We start from the raw sequence: 21,537 nt of genomic DNA, 5'->3' as shown, positions 1-21,537 counted from the left end.
AGTCAGTCGAAAAGCCGCTTGGTGCGGTTTGGCTGAACCCCGACCAAATAGACTGCTCTCAGGTATAGGCTCGTTGTACCAGTTGTGGCTATAGCACCAGTTGTCGCACTAGTGCTTTATATGCCGAATGACCAATCGAATCACCGCAGACCAAGTAAATATCGATAAAGCATATTTATATGAGACGATAACACCTTTGATTTCCCCCAAAACAAGCAAAGCATAATTTTAAAAAATGATTTTGCTTAATTTTTAACGTCCTTTGCACCAGTTGTCACACTAGTGGTCCCAATTTGGCCAGTCTCATAAGAAAACAATGAGATTTGCCAAATAAGGAACCAAAATTAATAATAGTGCCACAACTGGTGCATGCGTTCCTATTATGGATTAATCAATTTTGAGGATAATAACAAATTTTATTGTGGTTTTCACCGTTGTTCTAAGGAGCAGGAAGTAAAACCTTTCGCTTGATATATAAAGTCCACCCACATGCCTTTTACTTATTAAAAAAAAAAATAGTTGTTCTTATGTATAGCGACAATTGGTACACCGACCCTATATATGGTATATATAGAGTCATAAAACCAACATGAGACAGCTAAGCGTAAAAGGGCCGTGTAGGGGTTAGGTGGATTCATCGTCTTGATTAAGACATTCAGCAATTGCTTCAATCAATCATTCAAACAACTTTTAATTAGCATTAGCACCCCATCCCCCACCTTTAAGTGTTACAAAGTATAACGCAAGATGAACCTCCAGCTCCCTTTCAAACACGTTACGTAATTTATTAACAGACCCTATGTGGTTTTGGTTCATGGGTCCGGTTGGTTTCCACTCACGCTTGATTTCAATCATCATTATTTGGAATTTTATGATTTATCCAACACTACATCTGTTGATAGTTGGTTAATTATATGGTTTGATCAAAGTTCGCAATCGCCGGCCCAAAATACGTATTCATATTCAACATAGCCCATCTAAAAAAAATCCCCTAAAATACGTAAATGCTGGCCGTGGAAGCCTGTACTGATTCAACTTGAAACATGGTCGAATGTTCGGATGTCAGTTTTCCTTAGTGATGTAGAGAAACATTTCAGAGTGACTGTAATGTATTAGACTAAGTTAATAAGCTGGGGATGTAACGTTGGTTGTGTAAAACAATGCAGTAAAAACTATTGTAGTAAAAAGTATCGTCATAAGCAAAAAAAACATTTCTATGCAATTGTTAAGCACCTTGTAAACCGTTTTTGTTACCAAGCGCAACAAATATCTTCAGCAATTGACTAAACAACACGCATTTTAACTACACTACAGCTACTTGACAACATCGCTTCATACATACCGCAAATGTAAAACCGCTTGCACCATCCGTTCTCACGCTTCATGATCACCGAAGCATTCGCCACCGACGTCGCATCCAAACTTTCCCTTCCGTAATGGCAGCAGAGCTTTTCGATGCACTTTTCGATTACGTATCAGCAAAATGTAGGGCTCACCATGAGCGAGTAACGCGCCACCATTAATTCACGCCTGTCTTCTTCCAATGCAATCCAATGCAATGATGTGCTATGCAACGCATGCAATCAGCTGTTCAGCTACACATTTGACGCGTTCCAGATGAATTGATCACAAAGTTTCTCAGATTCACACCCAAATGGTTTTGTTTTGAAGGCAGATTGGTTGAGCTGTTTTTGATATCATAACGTATTTTAGTTTTTATTAGTACGAGTGCGAGTGCTAAAAAATGTCATGTGCATGCCATTTGATCGATTTATCCAAAACTTGATCTGAAGCAAAACCAGTCTTGTCAACGCCGGATTCAACTTGTATGTTTTTTTTTCACCTTTATTAAAGTGATTTTTTAATTATAATGTTAAGTTCATCACTAAATTCAATCTGTAGATGTTCACAGTTATTTTAAACGTTGTTCTTTGGATAATTTCCCACTAGGTGGGTATCTGGTTTCAAAGCTTAGCATCACCCAGTTTCGTCAAATGTAATGGTGATTCGATGTTAGGACGTTGAATATAATTGTCAGGGAATTGGAAAACAATTAACATTTATTTTTATAAATTAATCGCTACCAGCCCTGCTAATGAAATCTCAATCTGTTAGTATGAGGTGTAATGAGTTTTCTATGGAATGTATCATGAAAGCTACCCATCCGGAAATACCGCGAATGGAACACTTTTGCTCTCGCCTCATTGTTAACTGTATTTTACACACATCAATTACTATGCGCGCGCTCCAACATGGCATCCGGCGAATTCAGACAATTGCTTCTTCATCACTCACTTTCAAATGCTCCAATAATGTAATCAACATATTTCACTGCGTTTTCCGTGGTGCATCAAATTGCTCTCGAAAGCAGCTGCAATCGCCAGCATTTCACACGTTTTGCCAATTTTCAATCATCAGCAACCTTGACCTTATGAGACATCTCTGGGAAACCCAACAAAGCACAACGGACAGCGTAGTCTCGAAAATGTGAACCAGAAACTGCCGACAGCCGGCTCGCGAAGCATACGACTGGCAAACCGGGGCTCTTTTGTATATACTGCACCTCTACCCGTTCTATACCTGGGCGCACATGGCGTGGAACTGGCTTGTTTTTAAATTTCGATCAAACACGTGTAGCCGCTGGTTGAGGGGAAAATCAATACTGGCTTGGCTGGATTGTCCCTTCGACTCCGCGTGCTCAATAATTTTGGAAAGTTCACCGTTCAACGGTTGGTTGATTATGATGAGGAAGTCGTTACTTCAAATATGATGATTTTCGTCATTCATCACTTGAAAACCATTTGTCGAAACTGTCAATTTTGGCTCTCACAGGTAAGAAAATGCTATTTAAGACTTATGATCAGCGTAGTTTAGGTGCGACTTCAATAAGAGGGATAGGCTTTACGAAAAGTATGTATTGTCTAGAAGCAATGAACCTTCACCGTTACATACGAATGGATCCCACGTACTGAAGATGACGTTGCCAGCTGCATAAGTGAATAATTTAAATTAATGAAAGATATTGACAATTATTTCTTTGGTATCCATTAGGATTCACTACTGGAAAATTATAAAGTCCCTTTTCAGGCCCCATGAAATAAGATACTAGGCCTAAAATCCCACACTTTGATACCCTGTAAAAGTTCATTCGAAAAAAAGATTTAGAGATCATATAATATCAGAAAGCGAAAATAAAGGCAATTTAAATTTGAAATGCATATGAACGAGGATAGGAAAATAGCAATTGAAATAATGAAACTGGTGATAATGGATTAGAAATTGGAAAATAGGAAACATAGATTGGAGTTTGGAAATTTGGAATTTTGTGAATATTTGGACATTCAAAAATTTGGAAATTTGGAATTTTGTGAATATTTGGACATTTAAAAATTTGGAAATTTGGAAATTTGGAAATTTGGAAATTTAAAAATTTGGAAATTTGGAAATTTGGAAATTTGGAAATTTGGAAATTTGGAAATTTGGAAATTTGGAAATTTGGAAAATTTGGAAATTTGGAAATTTGGAAATTTGGAAATTTGGAATTGGAAATTTGGAAATTTGGAAATTTGGCGATTTGGAAATTTGGAAATTTGGAAATTTGGAAATTTGGAAATTTGGAAATTTGGAAATTTGGAAATTTAAAAATTCGGAAATTTGGAAATTTTTAAGTTTGGATAAAATTCTTATTATTAACCCCAATTCTTAACTTTTTTTCATATCGACAATATTGCGTCCTTGATGTTGAATTAAGATTAAAATATAAGCTTGTTCGACTTTTATATTCTTACATTATCGCTGTAAATAAATTAATTGTAAATCTTCAAATCGGAGTTTATAACATGTAAATTGAGAACTAGAAAATGGAAATTACTATGAGATACAGACCCCATTCGATTTTGGATACACGTTCGGAACATTTATGTTGCCAAATCGAATATTTTTTGTTTTCTCATGATACCTTAACATTTCTTCACATTTTGTGCCGCAAGACACACTGTGACCCTTTTTTATGTGAATTTTGAAATCTAAACGTTTACACTAGAAAAATTTACGCGGTTTGTTTTTAATTTTTTTTTCTTAGGTTTCAGAGACTAATCAATTTCTTTTTACGAAAATTTAGATATCTAGGCGAAGAAGAAAGAAATTACGCGATTTATTTATATTTTTTTACGTTGATTTGGGGGTCTAATCAATTTTTACGACGATATTTACGTGGTTTAAAAGCAGCATCAAAAATTTAAAAAAATGTGTACATTGTTGACCCGATTTTGTCACTCCCGATTTTGTCTACCCCCGATTTTATCACGTTTTCGACCCGATTTTGTCACCAGAAAAAATGTCATTTTTTTATTTTCGTAAATAATACCACAAACTACAATAATTTTCATTAAATAATTGTCACCACCTGTAGTTTATTACGAACGACTTCTGAGTACTTGGGAAATATTCTGTAAGCAATTTCGATAAGAAATGACGGGTACCGTTCAGGCATTTGACTTTTCCAAGGCATAAAAGGGTTCATATTTGTGGAATAAATTTAAAAAAATGGATTTTTTTTTCCAATTTTGTCACATATCCTGTTTTTTTCACCCCGAAATTCACCAGGGGGTGATAAAATCTGGATATTACTGTTATTGCCAAAATCGAACGATTGTTGACAAAATCGAATATTTTCAAAACCGAATGGTGCCAAAATCGAATCTGTATTGAAAAATTGGAGATTGGATGATAGAAATGGCATAATTGTAAATTTTAAATCGGAAATTAGATTTCAAAATTAGAAAATTGTAAATCGAATATAGGAAGTTGGAATAGGAACCTGAAAATGGAAAATTAGAAATCAGGATACGGACACATAAAAGTCATAACTGAGAATTGGAAAATGTTAATTTAAAAAATTCCCGGTGCAGTGATTTCTCTACACTCTCCCCATAGCAACATTTTTATTGTTGTCAGTTTTAAAACTATCAACATACCAATTTACGAGTGTTTCATCTAGGAAAATAAATCGTCCATGAGTTCATATCTTGATCATATTGCCAACCACGCGATGGTAAACCAATTATGGCTTTAACTATGGAGTTCTACCTTTTAATTGGTTCATTCACTTCCCGGCCCAGAAAACGAAAGACATGGGATTTATGACCGTTTATCACTACACGCACCGTCATCGATGCAGTCGAAATACTCAAACAAAGCAGACGTAAGTAACCGATATTGACAAACAAACGAAGACAGCACGTAGATACCAGACGGAGCCGCCTCGTCGCATACGAAGCCAAGCCTCATCCTACATGTGGACGAATTTCACGCTTCGGTAACCACTTCCCCCATTGGAAGCGTCAACAACTGCGTTGCCGCTAACTGCTACTGCTGCCTTACTGCACCTTTGTGACCATAAAGTACGAAAGGGCAACAAACGCGTGCCTCCCTTTCACTTCTTCAAGCTCGCCCTAATGAGTGTGTGGGTGAAGGAAGCTGATGCAAAATACACAAAATCATGTCTTCGTTTGGTGTTGAAACGGAAGAAGTTTGATTGCAATATACTCCCAAGAAAATGATCAAAACACATTAAGAAAATTATCGAAAGCGATATGAGAAACAGACATAAACACATCGCAAGGAGATATAGAAAATGTTTATTCAAAAAGGTTGTTATCAATAGTATACTTCGCACTTTAATAGAACGATATTTGACGGACTGACTGCAAGCTGAGACGAGACCTGCAAAGAGGAAAAAATGTAACTTCAGCTGCTGCCAGTCAACTGCTGTCACGAGCTGTCAGGTGCAACCAGCAGCTTTTTGAGTGAAAGTATTGGTATCCCAAATAAAATATTCCACATCATTTTTGTTTTACCAAGATTTTTTTACTTTAACGAGTATTCCAAACCTTCCGTTTAGCTTGTTAATAATCAGTAATAAACCTGTGTTTTGTTCCCGGTATAAAAATCCTTATGAAAATGAATTAACTATTTCGTGAATTGGATACACTTTTATTGTGCTCAGAAGGGTCCACCTGGGGCTTAGGTGAAACAGTCAAGTAAACAGTTGAAACTCGATGGTCAACTGTGATGAAAAGAAGAACAAGTGTCAAAACAAGAGAAAAGAAGCAGCGTCTTTGCAGGTCTCGTCTCAGACTGCAAGCTGCACCATATATGAAGGATGTTAAGCAATAGTGTTATAAAGTAATAAGGAACCGTACAAACAATAGAATAGCTCAAGCCAAGTAGCAGTATCGGGATCAATTCTTTTGCAGCAAAAAATGTCTGAAAAAGGGTGAAGGCTCTAGAAGTCCGCCAAGAGTACCGATACAAGTCATCGCGGCCATGCGACTACGATGTGGACCAGGTAACTCCATGGTTTGCAAACGATTTTAGAGTTGATTTTGTGCAACAACTACAATAATGATAACAACATCACATTCGCCGTATAGTTTCTTATTTAAACCTGTGAGATATTGAGAAGTCGTTAAGGCTGACTATAACATCAACTCGAATGATGGTTAGTTATTCAACATATAACGTATCTATTATATTCATATGTACCTATTTCTACTTTTTTGCATGATACCAGTTGTGGGCTGGAATTATGCAAACATTTTGAAGAATAAAATGAATGTGAACTGAATTTACGACCGATCCGCGTACTATGCTCGTTTTCTAAGGTGGTCGAGAAACTTCTCTAGCAGCAAATCTATCTATCTATCTATCTCATGCGAAAATCACGAGTAAGGTTGAGTAAATTTTGGAAAGCTAAAATTAAGAATCGTATGGAAACTTCGCATGGGTAGTTCAGAAAATGCGCGTTCTGAACTACCCATGCGAAGTTCGCCTACTTTGCAGGACAACGTCTGCTGAGTCAACTAGTAACAACATACAATTCTAATGAGTTTTCATCCTACTAAAGCTTGATCCACTTAGAATTTGGCCGCACGAAATTAGACATTTCTTTGCCGAAAAAGTTCATAAAAAGGTGGGTCAAGTTTTATTATACAGGGAATTTAATAAACTTTGAAGGAAAAAATATCGAAAAATGATTTATTGGCATTTCGGATGAAATCTCGGCCTTTTCTCTCAATACCACTCGTTATTTTTTGCACAGTAGAACGGTCAACTTAATCTGTCATTTTTTCACACCACTTCTCCATATAAGATGGTTTTCTGATTGTTTTGCACCATTTCTCAAGTTTCCCTATGATAATTGCCTAATATTTTTCGTTCGGATGAAAATTTGGGCATTTTGGTGGGTTGATAGATTTTTCAATAACGTCATTATCATTCGGTTCATACCATGCCATTACATCCCGTCTGTAATGGCAGCTTATTTAGTCAGGGCAAAGCAACACCGGACAGTCGTGTGATTGAATGGATGGCAAAAATCGCTTCTGAAGCAGTCTTGCAAAATGTCGTGACCATCACCAGATGATCAGATATGAAAACAAAAACCACCACGCTTTTAAACGATGTTCTTTACTGACAATCACTGCAAGCGCATCGTGACATGTAGAAGCTGACACGTGAGTACCTTCGGTAAGCGTGACACCCAGATTGACAACCACAAGCTGAGAGCCATAAAGAGCATCAGGTCGGTCAGCTGTCAAAAGTGCAGGTGAGCACCGTTATTGATTGATTTTGTTGTCGTTTGATTGGACTGACGTCGTTTTTGATTGATAAATTGGATAAATCAATAGTAAAATTAAGGGTTCATTCACAAATTACATAACGCTAAAATGGACCTGGGGCTGAAAGCCCCACCCACACTCTCGTAACGTATTTTGTATGGAAGGGTTCTGAAATTTGTATGGGTCGTATTTGTGAATGGCTCTAACTAAGTTTTTACCAATTTGATCCAGACTCTTTTGAAAAAGGCCAAATTTTTTTTATTGATTTTTTCAAATGGATACAATCAAAAAACGACGCATCCTACAAAAAAATGTTATAAGGGTGACTATCGCCAAATCAGTCAAAGTTTCTAATAAAGATATCGGAAACAATTCAAATTGAGCCCTACACTGAAAAAAAATCAGTTTCAACAGTTTTTCAAAAATTAAAACTCGATTTGCGAAAAAAACGCTTTTTTTTATTTGAATGAAATTGTGTCTCAAGATAGGTGATTATGTTCCCTACCAACCGTCCATACATCGCAAGCTGGGCACTTTGAAGGAAAAAAAGTTTTTCTAACAAAAACTTTTTCTTGTCGAAATTATTTTCAGTGTATTTTTATCCGTTGCGATTATTTACGACCTAAATATTGTACTCTGCTTGACTGTACAGGAATATTTAAATATATGTATGTATATGTTAAATCCACTGGCACTCCTTGACACTGAGAAAAAATCAATTCCGACAAGAAAGTTTTTGTTAGAAAAACTTTTTCCTTAAAAGTGTCAAGCTTGCGATGTATGGACGGTTGGTAGTGAACATAATCACCTATCTTGAGACACAATTTCATACAAATAAAAAAAAGCGTTTTTTCGCAAATCGAGTTTTAATTTTTGAAACTGTTGAAACTGATTTTTTCAGTGTAGGGCTCAATTTGAATTGTTTCCGATATCGTTATTAGAAACTTTGACTGATTTTGCGATAGTCACCCATACAACATTTTTTGTAGGATGCGTCGTTTTTAATTGTATCCATTTGAAAAATCAATAAAAAAATTTGGCCTTTTTCAAAAGATAGTCTGGATCAAATTTGGAAAAACTATGTATGTACTTTTCTTTTAATAGCACCTCTTAAAATATTGCACAAAAAGTCAATATAAACAATAAGAACACTTAAATGTTCCCAAAAATCTATTTTGGCTTCATGCATTTTATCACAGCAAAATCCATTAATTCCGCTAAGTGGATTATTCCATTGCTGTCGAGCGTTGATTTCGAACCAAACACCGCATAGGTCAAGTGATCATCACGATAGTCAAGATGACATGGATATGACAACCACATCATCAGGAAAGTTTTCCTATCATTCATGCTGGTGATCACAGGCAGAAGAAGTGAAGACATGGTGAGTGACCAAGCGCTAGTTGCTAAAATGTCACTTTCATGGTGAACGTTACACCAAGCATGTGAGATCCACATTGAGCATCACAATTGAGTACTTGACACATGACCTGGATTTTGTTATTGTCACGCTTTGCGTGACTTGTACGGTGACACTTTGCAGCACTGTTCTGAAGACACTCCTCCTTGTATATTTGCCCATTAATGGTCCCTCCAGTGATGAAAATTTTAGTTTTCTTTCTACAACTGCAGATGCTTTGACATACCATCAATTTATGGGCAATCTTGCCTGCATATACATATTTGAATTTTCCTGGGGCATTACCCTTCCGTTTGGCAAGGTAAAACTTGTGTCCCGGGAATTGAAAGTCAATTTTAATATTAATTTCATTGCTCATCAAAATATATCAATTGTATCTGTCAGAACTTGCTCGACCAGCATTCTTGCGCGATGTTTGGCAACCAGGTTCTGTTTCAGGGTCCTGTTGGGACGCTTACTGACATCATACGACTTGAAACCTTCACGCCGACAGATTATTTGAGCTGTGCTGTACGGCGCAGTGAACTTTTTCGCTAAATCATGCAAGGAAATCCCAAAATGGTTCCGAACTTCTCTGCAGACTTTCACTTGTAGTTTCTGGTAGTATGTTCCACTTCTACGATTGTTTTGTACTACGCGATCCAGCAATAGTGTTTCCTAATAACGTTTAACAGTTTTTACAGTCAATTTCGCTAATTTTAGATACTTTGAAATCATTCCTCCTGACCATGTTTGGATTTCCAACGTGAGTGTGCAAAATTTGTTCCCATCTCTCGCGTTCCATTTTCGATAACTTTTGAACGTGAGAATCAATACTTATGAAACTTTCACCATAAATTAAACAAACCTTCCGCAACGATGTGATGTATTTTACTTCTCGGTACGGCCACCAGAGGCGCCGCAGTAATTGTAAAGAAACGGCCAAATACTAAGTGGATCGAGCTTTATTTTTTATTTACTCAGACTAAAGCCAGAGTGCGCTTTGCAGAGCATAAAAGTCTTCAGTTTATTCAAAGGTATTTGCCTATTTCCGGGTATTGAGCCACCCGGAGTTATTAATATGTCTGAAGCTCGATTAATGAATTATTGGCAGTGGCTGATTTTCTACTCGCCGCTATCACATCCCGGCGCTATAGTATATGCGCAAAATAGCCAGCATGAGTTAACCGCCAGAAATTTGTATGGCGAAAGACATCTAACGCGGGTTTTCTTAAGATTAGGAACTTTTCATGAAAAACTATTTAGTACCGGTTATGAAGGATGGTGTCCGCTACTACGCCTACCAAATATTTTTTCGATTGAGGTGCTTAATTTCGAGTAATCGAACCGTAGATGCCTTTCGCCATAGGGGAAACTGGACACACATGATCCCCACTTTTTGTTTAGCATATTTCTCGATGTAACATGCACAGATTTGCACGCTTCTTGATGGACTTGATAAAGAATTTAATAAGCTATTCAAAAACGTCATTGGAAGCAATTATTTGTTCATGAAAGTTATCAAAAAATCGATTTTGCTGAAAGATAGAAAATTTGGCATTTTCAAAACTTGCGGGAGACTTGATCCTCATATAGGGGGAAATTGATCCCGTTATGAGCTGAACATGTTTAGGTTCTTCCAAGTCTAATGAAAGGACGAATTGGTCTAGCCTCAAATCCTAGCAATTCTTCATAGTCTGTCGTAATAGCAGTCGTGCGAAAATTAAATAATGTTGGTTTTAAGTAAGGCAAGTATTTTGGTTCTCAAATAGAGTAATAGTGACAGATAGAATGTCTGCTATAGCAACAAAATTGGCATAGTGATGATGATTCATCTGCAAACCATTCACTCCATTAAAGGGCAAGTGGTCATATCACGACAACCATGATGTGCCCAAGAGGATCTCGTTTTGTGATTGATACAATAATGATTCCAGAAATGGTTGATCGATACATAAATATATCTTTGTAATTTTGGAATCTAATTTTTTTTATTAAATGTCTGAAAATTGGCCACACTGCGAATGCCATGGCCCATGGTAAATATCCCTGAGTACCTGTTTTGAGATCAATAAAATACTTGTAATACATCGAGATCGCCAGACTATTTACTACCAATACCACAACCGTGATCATACCAGGATGGTGACTTCATACATCAATATGGAACTGTCACGCATCATCATTTTTGTAGTGTGTGTTATTATTACACAAATGCGATTTCTCTTAAACAACTGACTAAAAGTTGTTGAATGTGCCTATTATTGAAAAATTCTTTAAGAAGATTTACAAATAATTGGTGATTGTAAGCAAACTTCTCCTAGTTCAAAGGGAAAGAATTTAGTACCAGATCGTACAATACTGATTTTAATCCCTGTGATTTGTTGAGTATTTTCAAAGCCTAATTTATACACTTTTTCATAGAAAATAATGTTAAAATGCATTTAATAAAACTTATCAGAAATAAGTATGTTCAATTACATTTTGTTTTTGTAATGAAATAAGGCTATTGAGAAATTCAAATTGCGCTTGTATCGTCTGATTGACAAAATTAAAGAGAAATAAAATTCATTTATACTTTTTAACTAGAAAAGAAAAGATCAATTAGTTACATACAATACAATAATATGCAACGGTATACAACAAACGCCTTAATATATGCAATTTCGGGATCAAGTGTGTCCAAACTGTGGGGGATCAAGTGTGTCCGTGTTGAGTATTTATCTTGTTTTGTTTTTAGTATTCAATGGAAAATAAGCAATAGTTAATTGAATAAATTTATTCAATTCTACAACAATAAAACTTTGTCCAGTAAAAATTTGGTACGTTTTGGTTGGACATATTCAAAGTTATTAAACTTTTCTCTTCTGATAAAAAAAAGGATTGAGAATGCTCAAATAATAAAACCTCTCTAAAACCCATATACATGAAGTAACTAATATCAAATGTTACTCAGATTCAATTATCTATCTCACGGATCCGTTTGCACATATCACTGGTATAAAAATGTGATTAGTTTTCGAGAAAACAGGGGGGGATCATGTGTCCCCGGGGATCATGTGTGTCCAGTTTCCCCTACTGATTTCAGAAAGTTAACTCCTTCTGTGCTGCTGTAAGCACGCTCAAAGTGGGCGATTCATTGCGAGAGTTCAGCTATGTGCCTCATGCTGGGAATTTGGTTTCATCAGTACAGAGGTCCTTCGCAGCTTGGTAGGGGAAGCACTGTCTAGCACTGTCTACGGGAGGTACGCAAATCGTCCTCCACCTGATCGATTCATCTTGCTCGCTGCACACCTCGCTTTCTTTCTCCCGTTGGATCGCTATCGAAAACCATCTTCACCGAATCACTGTCCGACATTCTGGCTACGTGCTCGGCCCACCGCAGTCGTCCGACTTTTGGTGTAAACGAAGGTTGATTCTCCCAACAGCCTATGCAACTCGATACTTTTATTTTAAAGTAGTATCGAATTAAGGTATCGATATCATTAAAGCATTGAATCACATGTATCGATACCTACTTGTATCATATGAGTACTTATCAATTTTAGGTAAAATTATTTTGTCACCGACAAGTAGTCATTCATAATTTATGTTGGATTAGTTTCGATTTTATAATTAATGGTATTGCGCTTTGGTCTGGTTGAGACAAGTGCGCTCTTCTATAGCTTGCTTACCGAAGTGAATCCAGATAAATCGCCCTTTGTAACTAAAACGATATCCTATCCCAAAACAATCGTGGAGATACAGACGTATATTCGGTCTCTAGTAGAACCGAGAGTCAGGCTAACAATCATTCCCTTCCTATATGACCGTAAGGACGTGGCCGGCGCCGTTATTGACTTAAAATATTTGAGCTCCCGAAACGTATACATTGAGAATGGGTAGCTAATCACAAGCCCCATTCAATGTGTTCTCTGTACAATTACGCAAGTTCTTGTCAATCACGGAGTAGCAACTACGAATTGTGCGGTCATTATGCTCATGCACATGCTCATTACTTTCTGTCCATCGATCTTATAATTAATTTATCTCGATAGTGTGAAAAAAACGAAACAAATTTTAAATGTAAGTTACACCGGAGCAAGTTGAAATGTGGTGTAAGTTGAAAAGGAAGCTGTAATTTAGATAGGAAATGACCGAATGTCCCAATTATTTATTTTCAACGAACTACTCCCATAAACGCATTTTCAGACTGCCATTCCCGGAAGATTACAGCTGCTAAAAGCAATCCCTGTCATTGTTTACTTTTCGTCCTTTGCAAAATCAAAGCCATCTTTTTGACGTGCCAATGAAACAGGTCGTCAATTTTAATTTTTGTATTTTAATCGTTTGAAATTGATCCGCATTTTCAATCCATCGGCTAATGAAAAGAAATGCGTGGTGCGGGGCAAGTTGAAACAACGCCAACGATTCAAAACGTCACGCTCGCAATTAAAAGTTCTATTTTTCCAGAATTTAACATGGTCCGTAATTTTATTCGAAGAACATTAATTTATAAAAAAAAGTCCAAACTTCTGAAAATAAATTGGCATTTCCCGTCAAAAAAAGTATCCCATGTATCCCGTAACCCATATTGTTTTAAGCCTCTAACTATTTAAAAAATCGAAAACAATTACCGAAAAAGTTCTGCTCGTGTGAACCAGCCTGAAAAATTCACTCGATGTTCGTTCAAAGTCATTTGCCCGACTTTTGGCCAAACTGCACTTTTCCGAATCTTTGTTTTAAATTTTAAAAATACTTAAAGGCGTCAACAAATATGAGTTCTTTGGACTAGTTGACCTTAATTTAAATAAAGAATCGATTAATCGAATAAAATGATATCAATTTTAAACATACATAGCATATTAATGAATTACTGAAAAAGTTTGAAAACAAAACACCCCCATATTCACCCTATCATAATAAAATGAGTGGCATGGCAAATGCTGGGTAAAGCGTACCATTGGTACTTCGCATACCTGAAGGAAAAAAACAGACCCCATCTCGCGGTCCTTAGCCTCTTACCCAGCAACTCCTATCCCTACCTCCTCGTGGTACTGACCGGGATACGAGCAACCTTAGGAAAGATCGGGTAACCAACCCCAGTGGGAACTATGGTCATTGGTCATATGCTGACAGGGAAGGGGGCCTTTGCTCCTCTCCGGAGGTGCAAATCTTACTGAGCGTCTGTACTCCATGTTAGGAGCGGTTCACAACAGCGTCTGTTCTCCATGTTAGGGGCGGCTGAACATCGTCCGAGTGCCAGCGAGGGACTCTAAGTGAAACTGTGCACCATGGTCCACCGGAAATAAGGAGGAATGGTCCTCCAGAAATTTAGGGAGTTTGGTGTCAGGCCCTGCAAGCCAGCCAAAAAAAAACCTACGTAACGAATAATCAACAAGAGAGTACGGACCAGAACCATCGGCGAAGACCAATGCGACGGTAAAGAGACTAGCGATTGGAAACTCGGTTCGTGGAACTGCAAATTTCTCTTCATCGGAAGCACACGCATCCCGAGCAAAGATGAATAACTAATTGATAACAAATTTTATTATCCGGTTATCTAACATTTTGATAACTGAACTTGTTATCATTTTAGCTGAATTAAGAGCCAACATAACAAAAATGATACCAGAATTATGTTCCTGAAATAATTAAATGAAAACAAATTAAGTTATCATTGATACCAAGTTGATAACACATTTAGTTATACATGTTATTTACTCAAATAACTAAATTTGTTATCATTAAGCTATCAGCCCTCACTGTTTTATCGACCAAAATGGTAAAATCTTCTTTGCCGACTTCGTTAAGCATTGAAAAAAATGTTGGCATTCACTGGGATTCAAACTCGAATCGAGTGATTGTAGGGCGCCGACTCTAGGCACTCATCCAATTACGCTCTCTTGAGGAGTCGAAAAAAAGAGCACTACGCTTTCTACATTTACCGAAAACTGCTTACATCAAATCATAATGTCATGACCATTTAATGTAAATAGTAGTCTGCAGGACAGAGAGCGAAGTAGAATAACTTATTGATAACAAACTTTATTATCCGGTTATATTGATAACTAGAATTGTTATCATTTTGGTTGATTCACCAGTCAACATAACAAAAATAACAACCGAACTTCATTCAAAATAGTGAATTGGCTTCAGTGCGAGCATGATTGTTTTCTCCACCACTAACCAGATCGTTGCAATTTCTTGATTATCCGACATTTCTTGTTTAATTTCCTGCCTCCCACGAAGACGAAATCATTTGTATGAATTGTATTGTCGTTCGTGAATCATATTGCCTCTAAGTAAATGCAAACTCAATTTCATTTGCAGACGATGTCCTGAATAGTAAGCGGTTAGTTAGATTATACACCGATTCTAAATGCGCACATGCCCTTGGATCATATGTTTCGAGAGTTGCAAGGCCATGTTAAGTAGTAATAAAACTACAACGTATGATTCTCAGACGCATACTTCATCATTCAACGACACGTGAAATGAAAGTAAAGTTAATAAGCATAGTACAATACAAATAAAAAAATTGAACTCTTGTGCAAATTCCTTTGTTGACAGAGAAATAAACAAATCAATAGATATCGTTGGAAACGGTAAAGATCACCGTCTTCTTAGACGAAATTTTATTTCAACTTACTGACAAATTAAAAACAAAAAAAAACTTTTCAATGCCTTCGTGTAAAACAAATCAGTTTAGCAGTTCATATGTTTTTCACCTTTATATGTTTACATATAAAATGTAGAGCCAACTTAGGATTTCGTTTTGTTTTGTTTGATACATATCTGCCTATTAGTTTTTTGGTTTGCTTTCCAATTTTTTTAAGATATTGGGATGAACATTCACAATAAAATATGTCTCCTAATTATTTTTATCTGCATACTCAAAAAAGAATCAAAACGATTGCCCTATTCGTTTTGGGCTTTGTAAATAGGAAGAATTAATTTTCGATCAAGGGGTACATATTGGGGAGGGGGGTCTGTCATTTTCTTACTCTTCTTTTAAAAAAAGTGTATGGGAAAAATCTTACAAGGGGGGAGGGGGTTCGAAAAACCAAGAAAAAATGCTTACGTAATTAGTGAACGACCGCCAAGGACGGGTACATTTAGCAGAAGATAGTATGTTTGAAAGAATAGAATGCTTAGCACGATATCTAAACGACGCGAAATTAAAAAGAAAATTGCAAATTTATATTGATAATAAAATTTGTTATTATTCGGTTATCAGTTAATCACATGATTGATAACTAAATATCAAAATGATAATAAGGATAACTTAGCAAGTTATCAGTTTGATATCATTTTAGTTATCTGTCTTTGCTCGGGATACTCGCCGATTTGCTCAAGGAGCGTGGATTCGGCATCGTAGCGCTGCAGACGTGAGTACGACAGCTGCCCAAGCCACGACGTCAAAATCATCATAGGAGATTTGAAAGCGCAGGCTACCACGTTGGGATTGATGGACGGAACTTCTCCGATATTATCGACTTCAGGACATATCGTGGCGCTAACATCGACTCTGACCACTATCTGTTAAACTGCGCCTAAAACTATCCGTCATCAACAATGTTCGGTACCGACGACCGCCGCGATACGACCTAGAGCGACTGAAGCAACCTGTTTTAGCCACTGCATACGCTCAGCATCTCGAGGCAGCGTTACCGGAAGAGCTCGATGGGGCCGCTCTTGAGGACAGCTGAAATACAATTAAAGCAGCCATTAACGACGCAGCGGAGAACAACATCGGGCATGTGGGACGAAGTTCGACGATTGGTTCGACGAAGAGTGAAGACAGATTCTGGAGCGCGGGTGGTCGCTCTGCAACAAGCTAGCCGGCAGAACGTGGAACGTTATACACGGAAGCGGAGACAGCAGACCCGCCTTTTTCAGGTGAAGAAACGCCGCCTGGAAGAAGCGGAGTGCGAGGAGATGGAACAGCTGTACCGTTCTCAAGAAACACGCAAGTTCTATCAGAAGCTCAACGCATCCCTCAAAGGCTTCGTGCCGCGAGCCGAAATGTGCAGGGATAAGGATGGGAGCATCTTGACGGACGAACGTGTGGTGATCGAAAGGTGGAAGCAGTACTACGAGGAACATTTGAATGGTGCTGAGAGTACAGGCAGTGAAAGTCAAGGCAAGCGACCAGGAGGAGATGACTACGTCAGGTCAGCGGACGATGGAAGCCAATCAGCCCCCATCTTGAGGGAAGTTAAGGTTGTTATCCAACAGCTAAAGACCAAAAAAGCAGCTGGTAAGGATGGTATCGTAGCTGAGCTCATCAAGATTGGCCCGGAAAAGCTGGCCACTTGCCTGCACAAACTGATAGTCAGAATCTGGGAAACTGAACAGCTACCACAGGAGTAGAGGGAAGTGTTTATATGCCCCATCACCATGAAAGGCGACAAGCTGGAGTGTGAGAACTTTCGAGCGATCACCATCCTTAATGCCGCCTACAAAGTGATATCCCAGATCATCTTCCTTCGTCTGTCACCATTAGTGAATAAGATCGTGGGAAGTTATCAAGGCGGCTTCGTTGACGGCCGCTCGACAACAGACCAGACCTTTACTGTACGGCAAATTCTTTAAAAATGCCGTGAATACCAGGTCCCAACGCACCATTTGATAATTGATTTCAAGGCGGCATACGACAGTATAGACCGCGTAGAACTATGGAAAATTATGGACGAGATTCCTTGGGAAGATTACCAGACTGATCAAAGCAACGGTGGATGGTGTGCAAAACTGCGTGTGAAGATTTCTGGCGAACACTGCAGGTCGTTTGAATCGCGCCGGGGACTAAGACAAGGTGATGGACTTTCGTGCCAATTGTTCAACAGTGCGCTAGAAGGCCGGGTGTAAAAGCCGGGGTACGATTTTCAACAGATCCAGCCAATTTATTTGTTTCGCGGATGACATGGTCATGACATGGTCGAGCTCGCCCAGCTCTACGATGAACCCAGTATCCAGAAGGTAGCTAAAGCAGGAAGGGTGCATGGGCAGGGCATGTTTCCGGACAGCAACCCTGCAATGATGGCCTTCGTTTCCGATTCAGGTACGAGACGGCGTGAAGCACAGCGAGTTGCTTTAGTGGCCCACTGTCAAACCTCACCACATCCTAACAAGCCCACAACTCGCAGAGTGGTCTTAAAACCCTTGGACATAGTTCCTAGTACTTCCTACTGCCCCCAACCCAATAAGGCCGTTACAAATATTTTATTAATTTTATTAATCATATCCTACTGGTCTCAGAAAGGTCAGGGATGGGAATTAAAAAAAACCCTGATTAATCCACCTAGCGGTGATGGTGCCTTTCTCGTGCATTATAAAAATAGTATTTTGGCCATTACTCTTGAGCCCATAGTCCGATATGAGCAAATTTTCAATAGGAAACAATGGTAGAGTATCCTGCGTCGAATACAGCATGTTGCGAGTAAATCGGTTAAGGATAAGTGCCTGAAAAATGAGTGACATTTTTTTACTCATTTTTTCTATAAAAAAAGTGGTATTTTGTCCATAACTTCCGAGCCCATAGTCCGAAGAGCCCATCGATTAAGGATAAGTACTTGAAAAATGAGTGACATTTTTTTTTGGTGGGTGCGCACATACACACAGACATCACCTCAATTCGTCGAGCTGAGTCGATCGGTATATAACACTATGGGTCTCCGGGCCTTCTATAAAAAGTTTGGTTTTGGAGCAATCATATAGCCTTTACCGTAACGAGAAAGGCAATAAGAAAAAATCCTCTGATTTCTTAAAGAAAATTTTGAAAATCCTCACAAATATCCGAATTTTATTATGTTGCCCTCTCAAAATATTATTTTTCAGCAAAAAAAATCAGAGCGGCCTTAGGAGATATAATTGTTTTTAAATATTTGTATCGGCCTAATGTGAAAACAAAAAATGCTAGATATATGTAAATAAAGTTCTCTTTCAAAAGTTTTGCGTATCCAACTCCAACACTCAATTAGGTATTCCCATCCTAAAAATCGTATGACTTACTTATCGATACCAGATAATACACTACTTAACACAACATTCAAACCATCGAGGAGATGTTGAAGCATTGAACCAACAATCATTTACATTCTTGATAACCGTGAGGATGTAACTGGCGCCGATATTGACTTGATAAATGTTAAACTGATCATTCAGTTTCATAAATAATCCCAAGCTTCGTTAATTCTATGCTCTGTTCAAGTTTGCGAGCGCTAGTCAATCACAAAACAGCAACTATGAATCATAATACCCATGATTATGTTGAATATTCCACCGATACATTTTAAGACTGTCAATTTTATGCTAATTTGTGATTCATGTTATTTCAATACTTACAGACCTCAAATATCACATACCCTCCCTAGCTAATTGGTTGCCACGCGCATTCAGAGCGATATATTCAAAATACCGATCTGCCATCGGACGGCAACGCCACAGAACTCAATCGCGCATTTGCTCATGGTGCCTTGAATACATTATTGTAGCGGCAATCGTGCAGATGTGACCACCGCGTTCTTGGTGCGCTGTGTACCTGTTTACGACTCTATTTTATGACGCTCGCCCCGTGCTGATGGGAACTAGCCGTAATGTTATGCTAATCTTTGCCAATTGTTTGTGTACTATATACATGCAATCAAAATAATCACTACCGGCAAAGTGATTCTCAAAGTTTTTGGAACACCCATAATGAGTATTTATGGGTGAACACATTCTTCCACAGGATTATTGCTATTGAACGCATACGCAACAACATTATTACACAAATCGATAAAGATTAGAGTGTCATTCAATGCATAATGACACCAAGTATTGTTATGGTTTGCATACAGCTAGATGCTTGAACCGCTTCTTATACCTATGCTGAAGAAAGTGTGCTGCGGAAGAAAGAAGGATAGATTACACTAGGTTGTGAAATTAAAGAAAATTTATGATTTTTCGCTGAACCTATTGAAGATGTTGCCGGAAGACAAATTCGTACCTACTAATCAATTTATGTTCCGCTACCTACATTAAGAGATACTAAGTGCATAAATCGACTTACAAGGAAAAGCGAGATGAGACAGCCATTAAAAACTAATGTATGAATAGTTCTGAAATGAGTTACATACATAACTTCATGTTCATGCACCAGTTGGGTAATTACTAATTACAGTAAATAGATGCCGATCTACAGCTTATTGATTTCAAAAATTCTTAAAACCAGTGTTATTATGTAAAGCAGCGACAGTTGCTCTGTGATACACTCTTGTAGTGAAATTATGAATCATAACAAGCAATTGCCAGTTGAAGCCATGTACCTACATATGAGACGGCACCCCTTGCGACATTCTGAAGTTCAATAACAACCCTGCTAACAGTAGTGAGTCACAATGCGTGCTGGTAGGTAACTTGAAAGTTGTAGATGTTTTGTAACAACGTCCGTTGCTATGGTAACCAAAGTTGAACTTGGACCAAACAAATATGTACCCGTGGCTCTGAATTAGAATTGCTACAAACAGAATTGGGCAAACGATAATTTGACAATCGATTAATTTGTGTGTTGGGTAGCCAAATTAAAAAAAAACTTTGCTATGCTAAAATTCGCGTAAACCAATCGTAAAATCTATTAAGGATCAAATTCCATAGGCGTGTTTTCTGCGATAATGTTGAATCAGGCGTTGGAATATTTCACAAGTCACCACAAATCAATTTTCCCAGCTACACATGAGTTCCCCGAGTCTTCAATAGTCGAACTGGATCATTCAAACCTAAACTACGTGTACTATTCACATAAAAAACGCTTTTTTCAAGGCAATGATGCTATAACCGTCCGAGAATCGCGAATTAAACAGTCTGAATCACGTATGCACACCGAGGAACCATTCTGGCACGTGGATCGCGACGCGAAAACGATGATGATGTGCTGGGCAGAAGTACGCGGTTGAAACTGAAACCCACGGCAGAAGACGAAACAACCAGACTGGATTTCCCTCTAAGCCCAGCAGTAGTGGCAGCGACGACAGTAGCAGCAACGCAACGTGGTGATGTGGGGTACGAAGCGCAGGTGTGCCTATGGTTGGTGTACTCTCTCGGCGCTCTCCCCTTGTTCATAACAATAATTGTACTTACCTGGGCCCATCGCTGCCGTCCGCGCCGCCGAAACCGAAACATATTTTGCTTGCTTGGGGTGTCCGATGCATACCACGCACTCATCAACGCTAGTAAATGTGTTTGATGGCTGTTGTAGCATATCGACTATGGTGGTAAACTTTCTACCATCACGTGCCGTCGATTCTTATACATATTTGACTGCATTGAGACAATCATAATTCAGAACAAATCGCCCCAAAAAAGGGGTTGGGCAGACTGAAACATCTGTATTTATATTATTTTATATTTTTATACTTGTTGGCCGGGTAGGCCTTGCTCGAGATTGGAAACTTTTAACGCAATTTCGAAATATCTAACGATAATGCTAATTGCATTCCCGCACTCATTTATATTTGAATTTATTATGTCGAAAATGATACCAAATCCTTGTGTAGA

The 21,537-nt window shown here is 38.1% G+C and overlaps 1 protein-coding gene across 8 annotated transcripts in view; it reads right to left on the bottom strand.

Annotated features, from left to right (window-relative positions):
* Positions 1 to 20,948, bottom strand: part of LOC134219081 (protein bride of sevenless) — a 46,921-nt gene extending 25,973 nt beyond the window's left edge. The window contains exons 1-2 of one of the 8 annotated variants that reach the window (XM_062697760.1): positions 20,819 to 20,948; positions 1,343 to 1,685 (exon numbers count right to left, since the gene is read on the bottom strand). In XM_062697760.1, the coding sequence (XP_062553744.1) occupies positions 1,343 to 1,385 (43 nt within the window). In that variant the 5' untranslated portion in view covers positions 1,386 to 1,685; positions 20,819 to 20,948. Of the gene's footprint in view, positions 1 to 1,342; positions 1,738 to 2,295; positions 3,073 to 20,690 lie in introns of those variants that run through there. The other 7 variants (XM_062697756.1, XM_062697754.1, XM_062697757.1 and 4 more) reach the window with 7 other exon arrangements.
* Positions 20,949 to 21,537: the final 589 nt, after the last annotated feature.

Source organism: Armigeres subalbatus, chromosome 3 (genome assembly GCF_024139115.2).
Source record: "Armigeres subalbatus isolate Guangzhou_Male chromosome 3, GZ_Asu_2, whole genome shotgun sequence".
NCBI lineage: Eukaryota > Metazoa > Arthropoda > Insecta > Diptera > Culicidae > Armigeres > Armigeres subalbatus.
The sequence above is the reverse complement of the archived record's forward strand: the minus strand, read 5'-3'. Positions and strand labels throughout refer to the sequence as shown.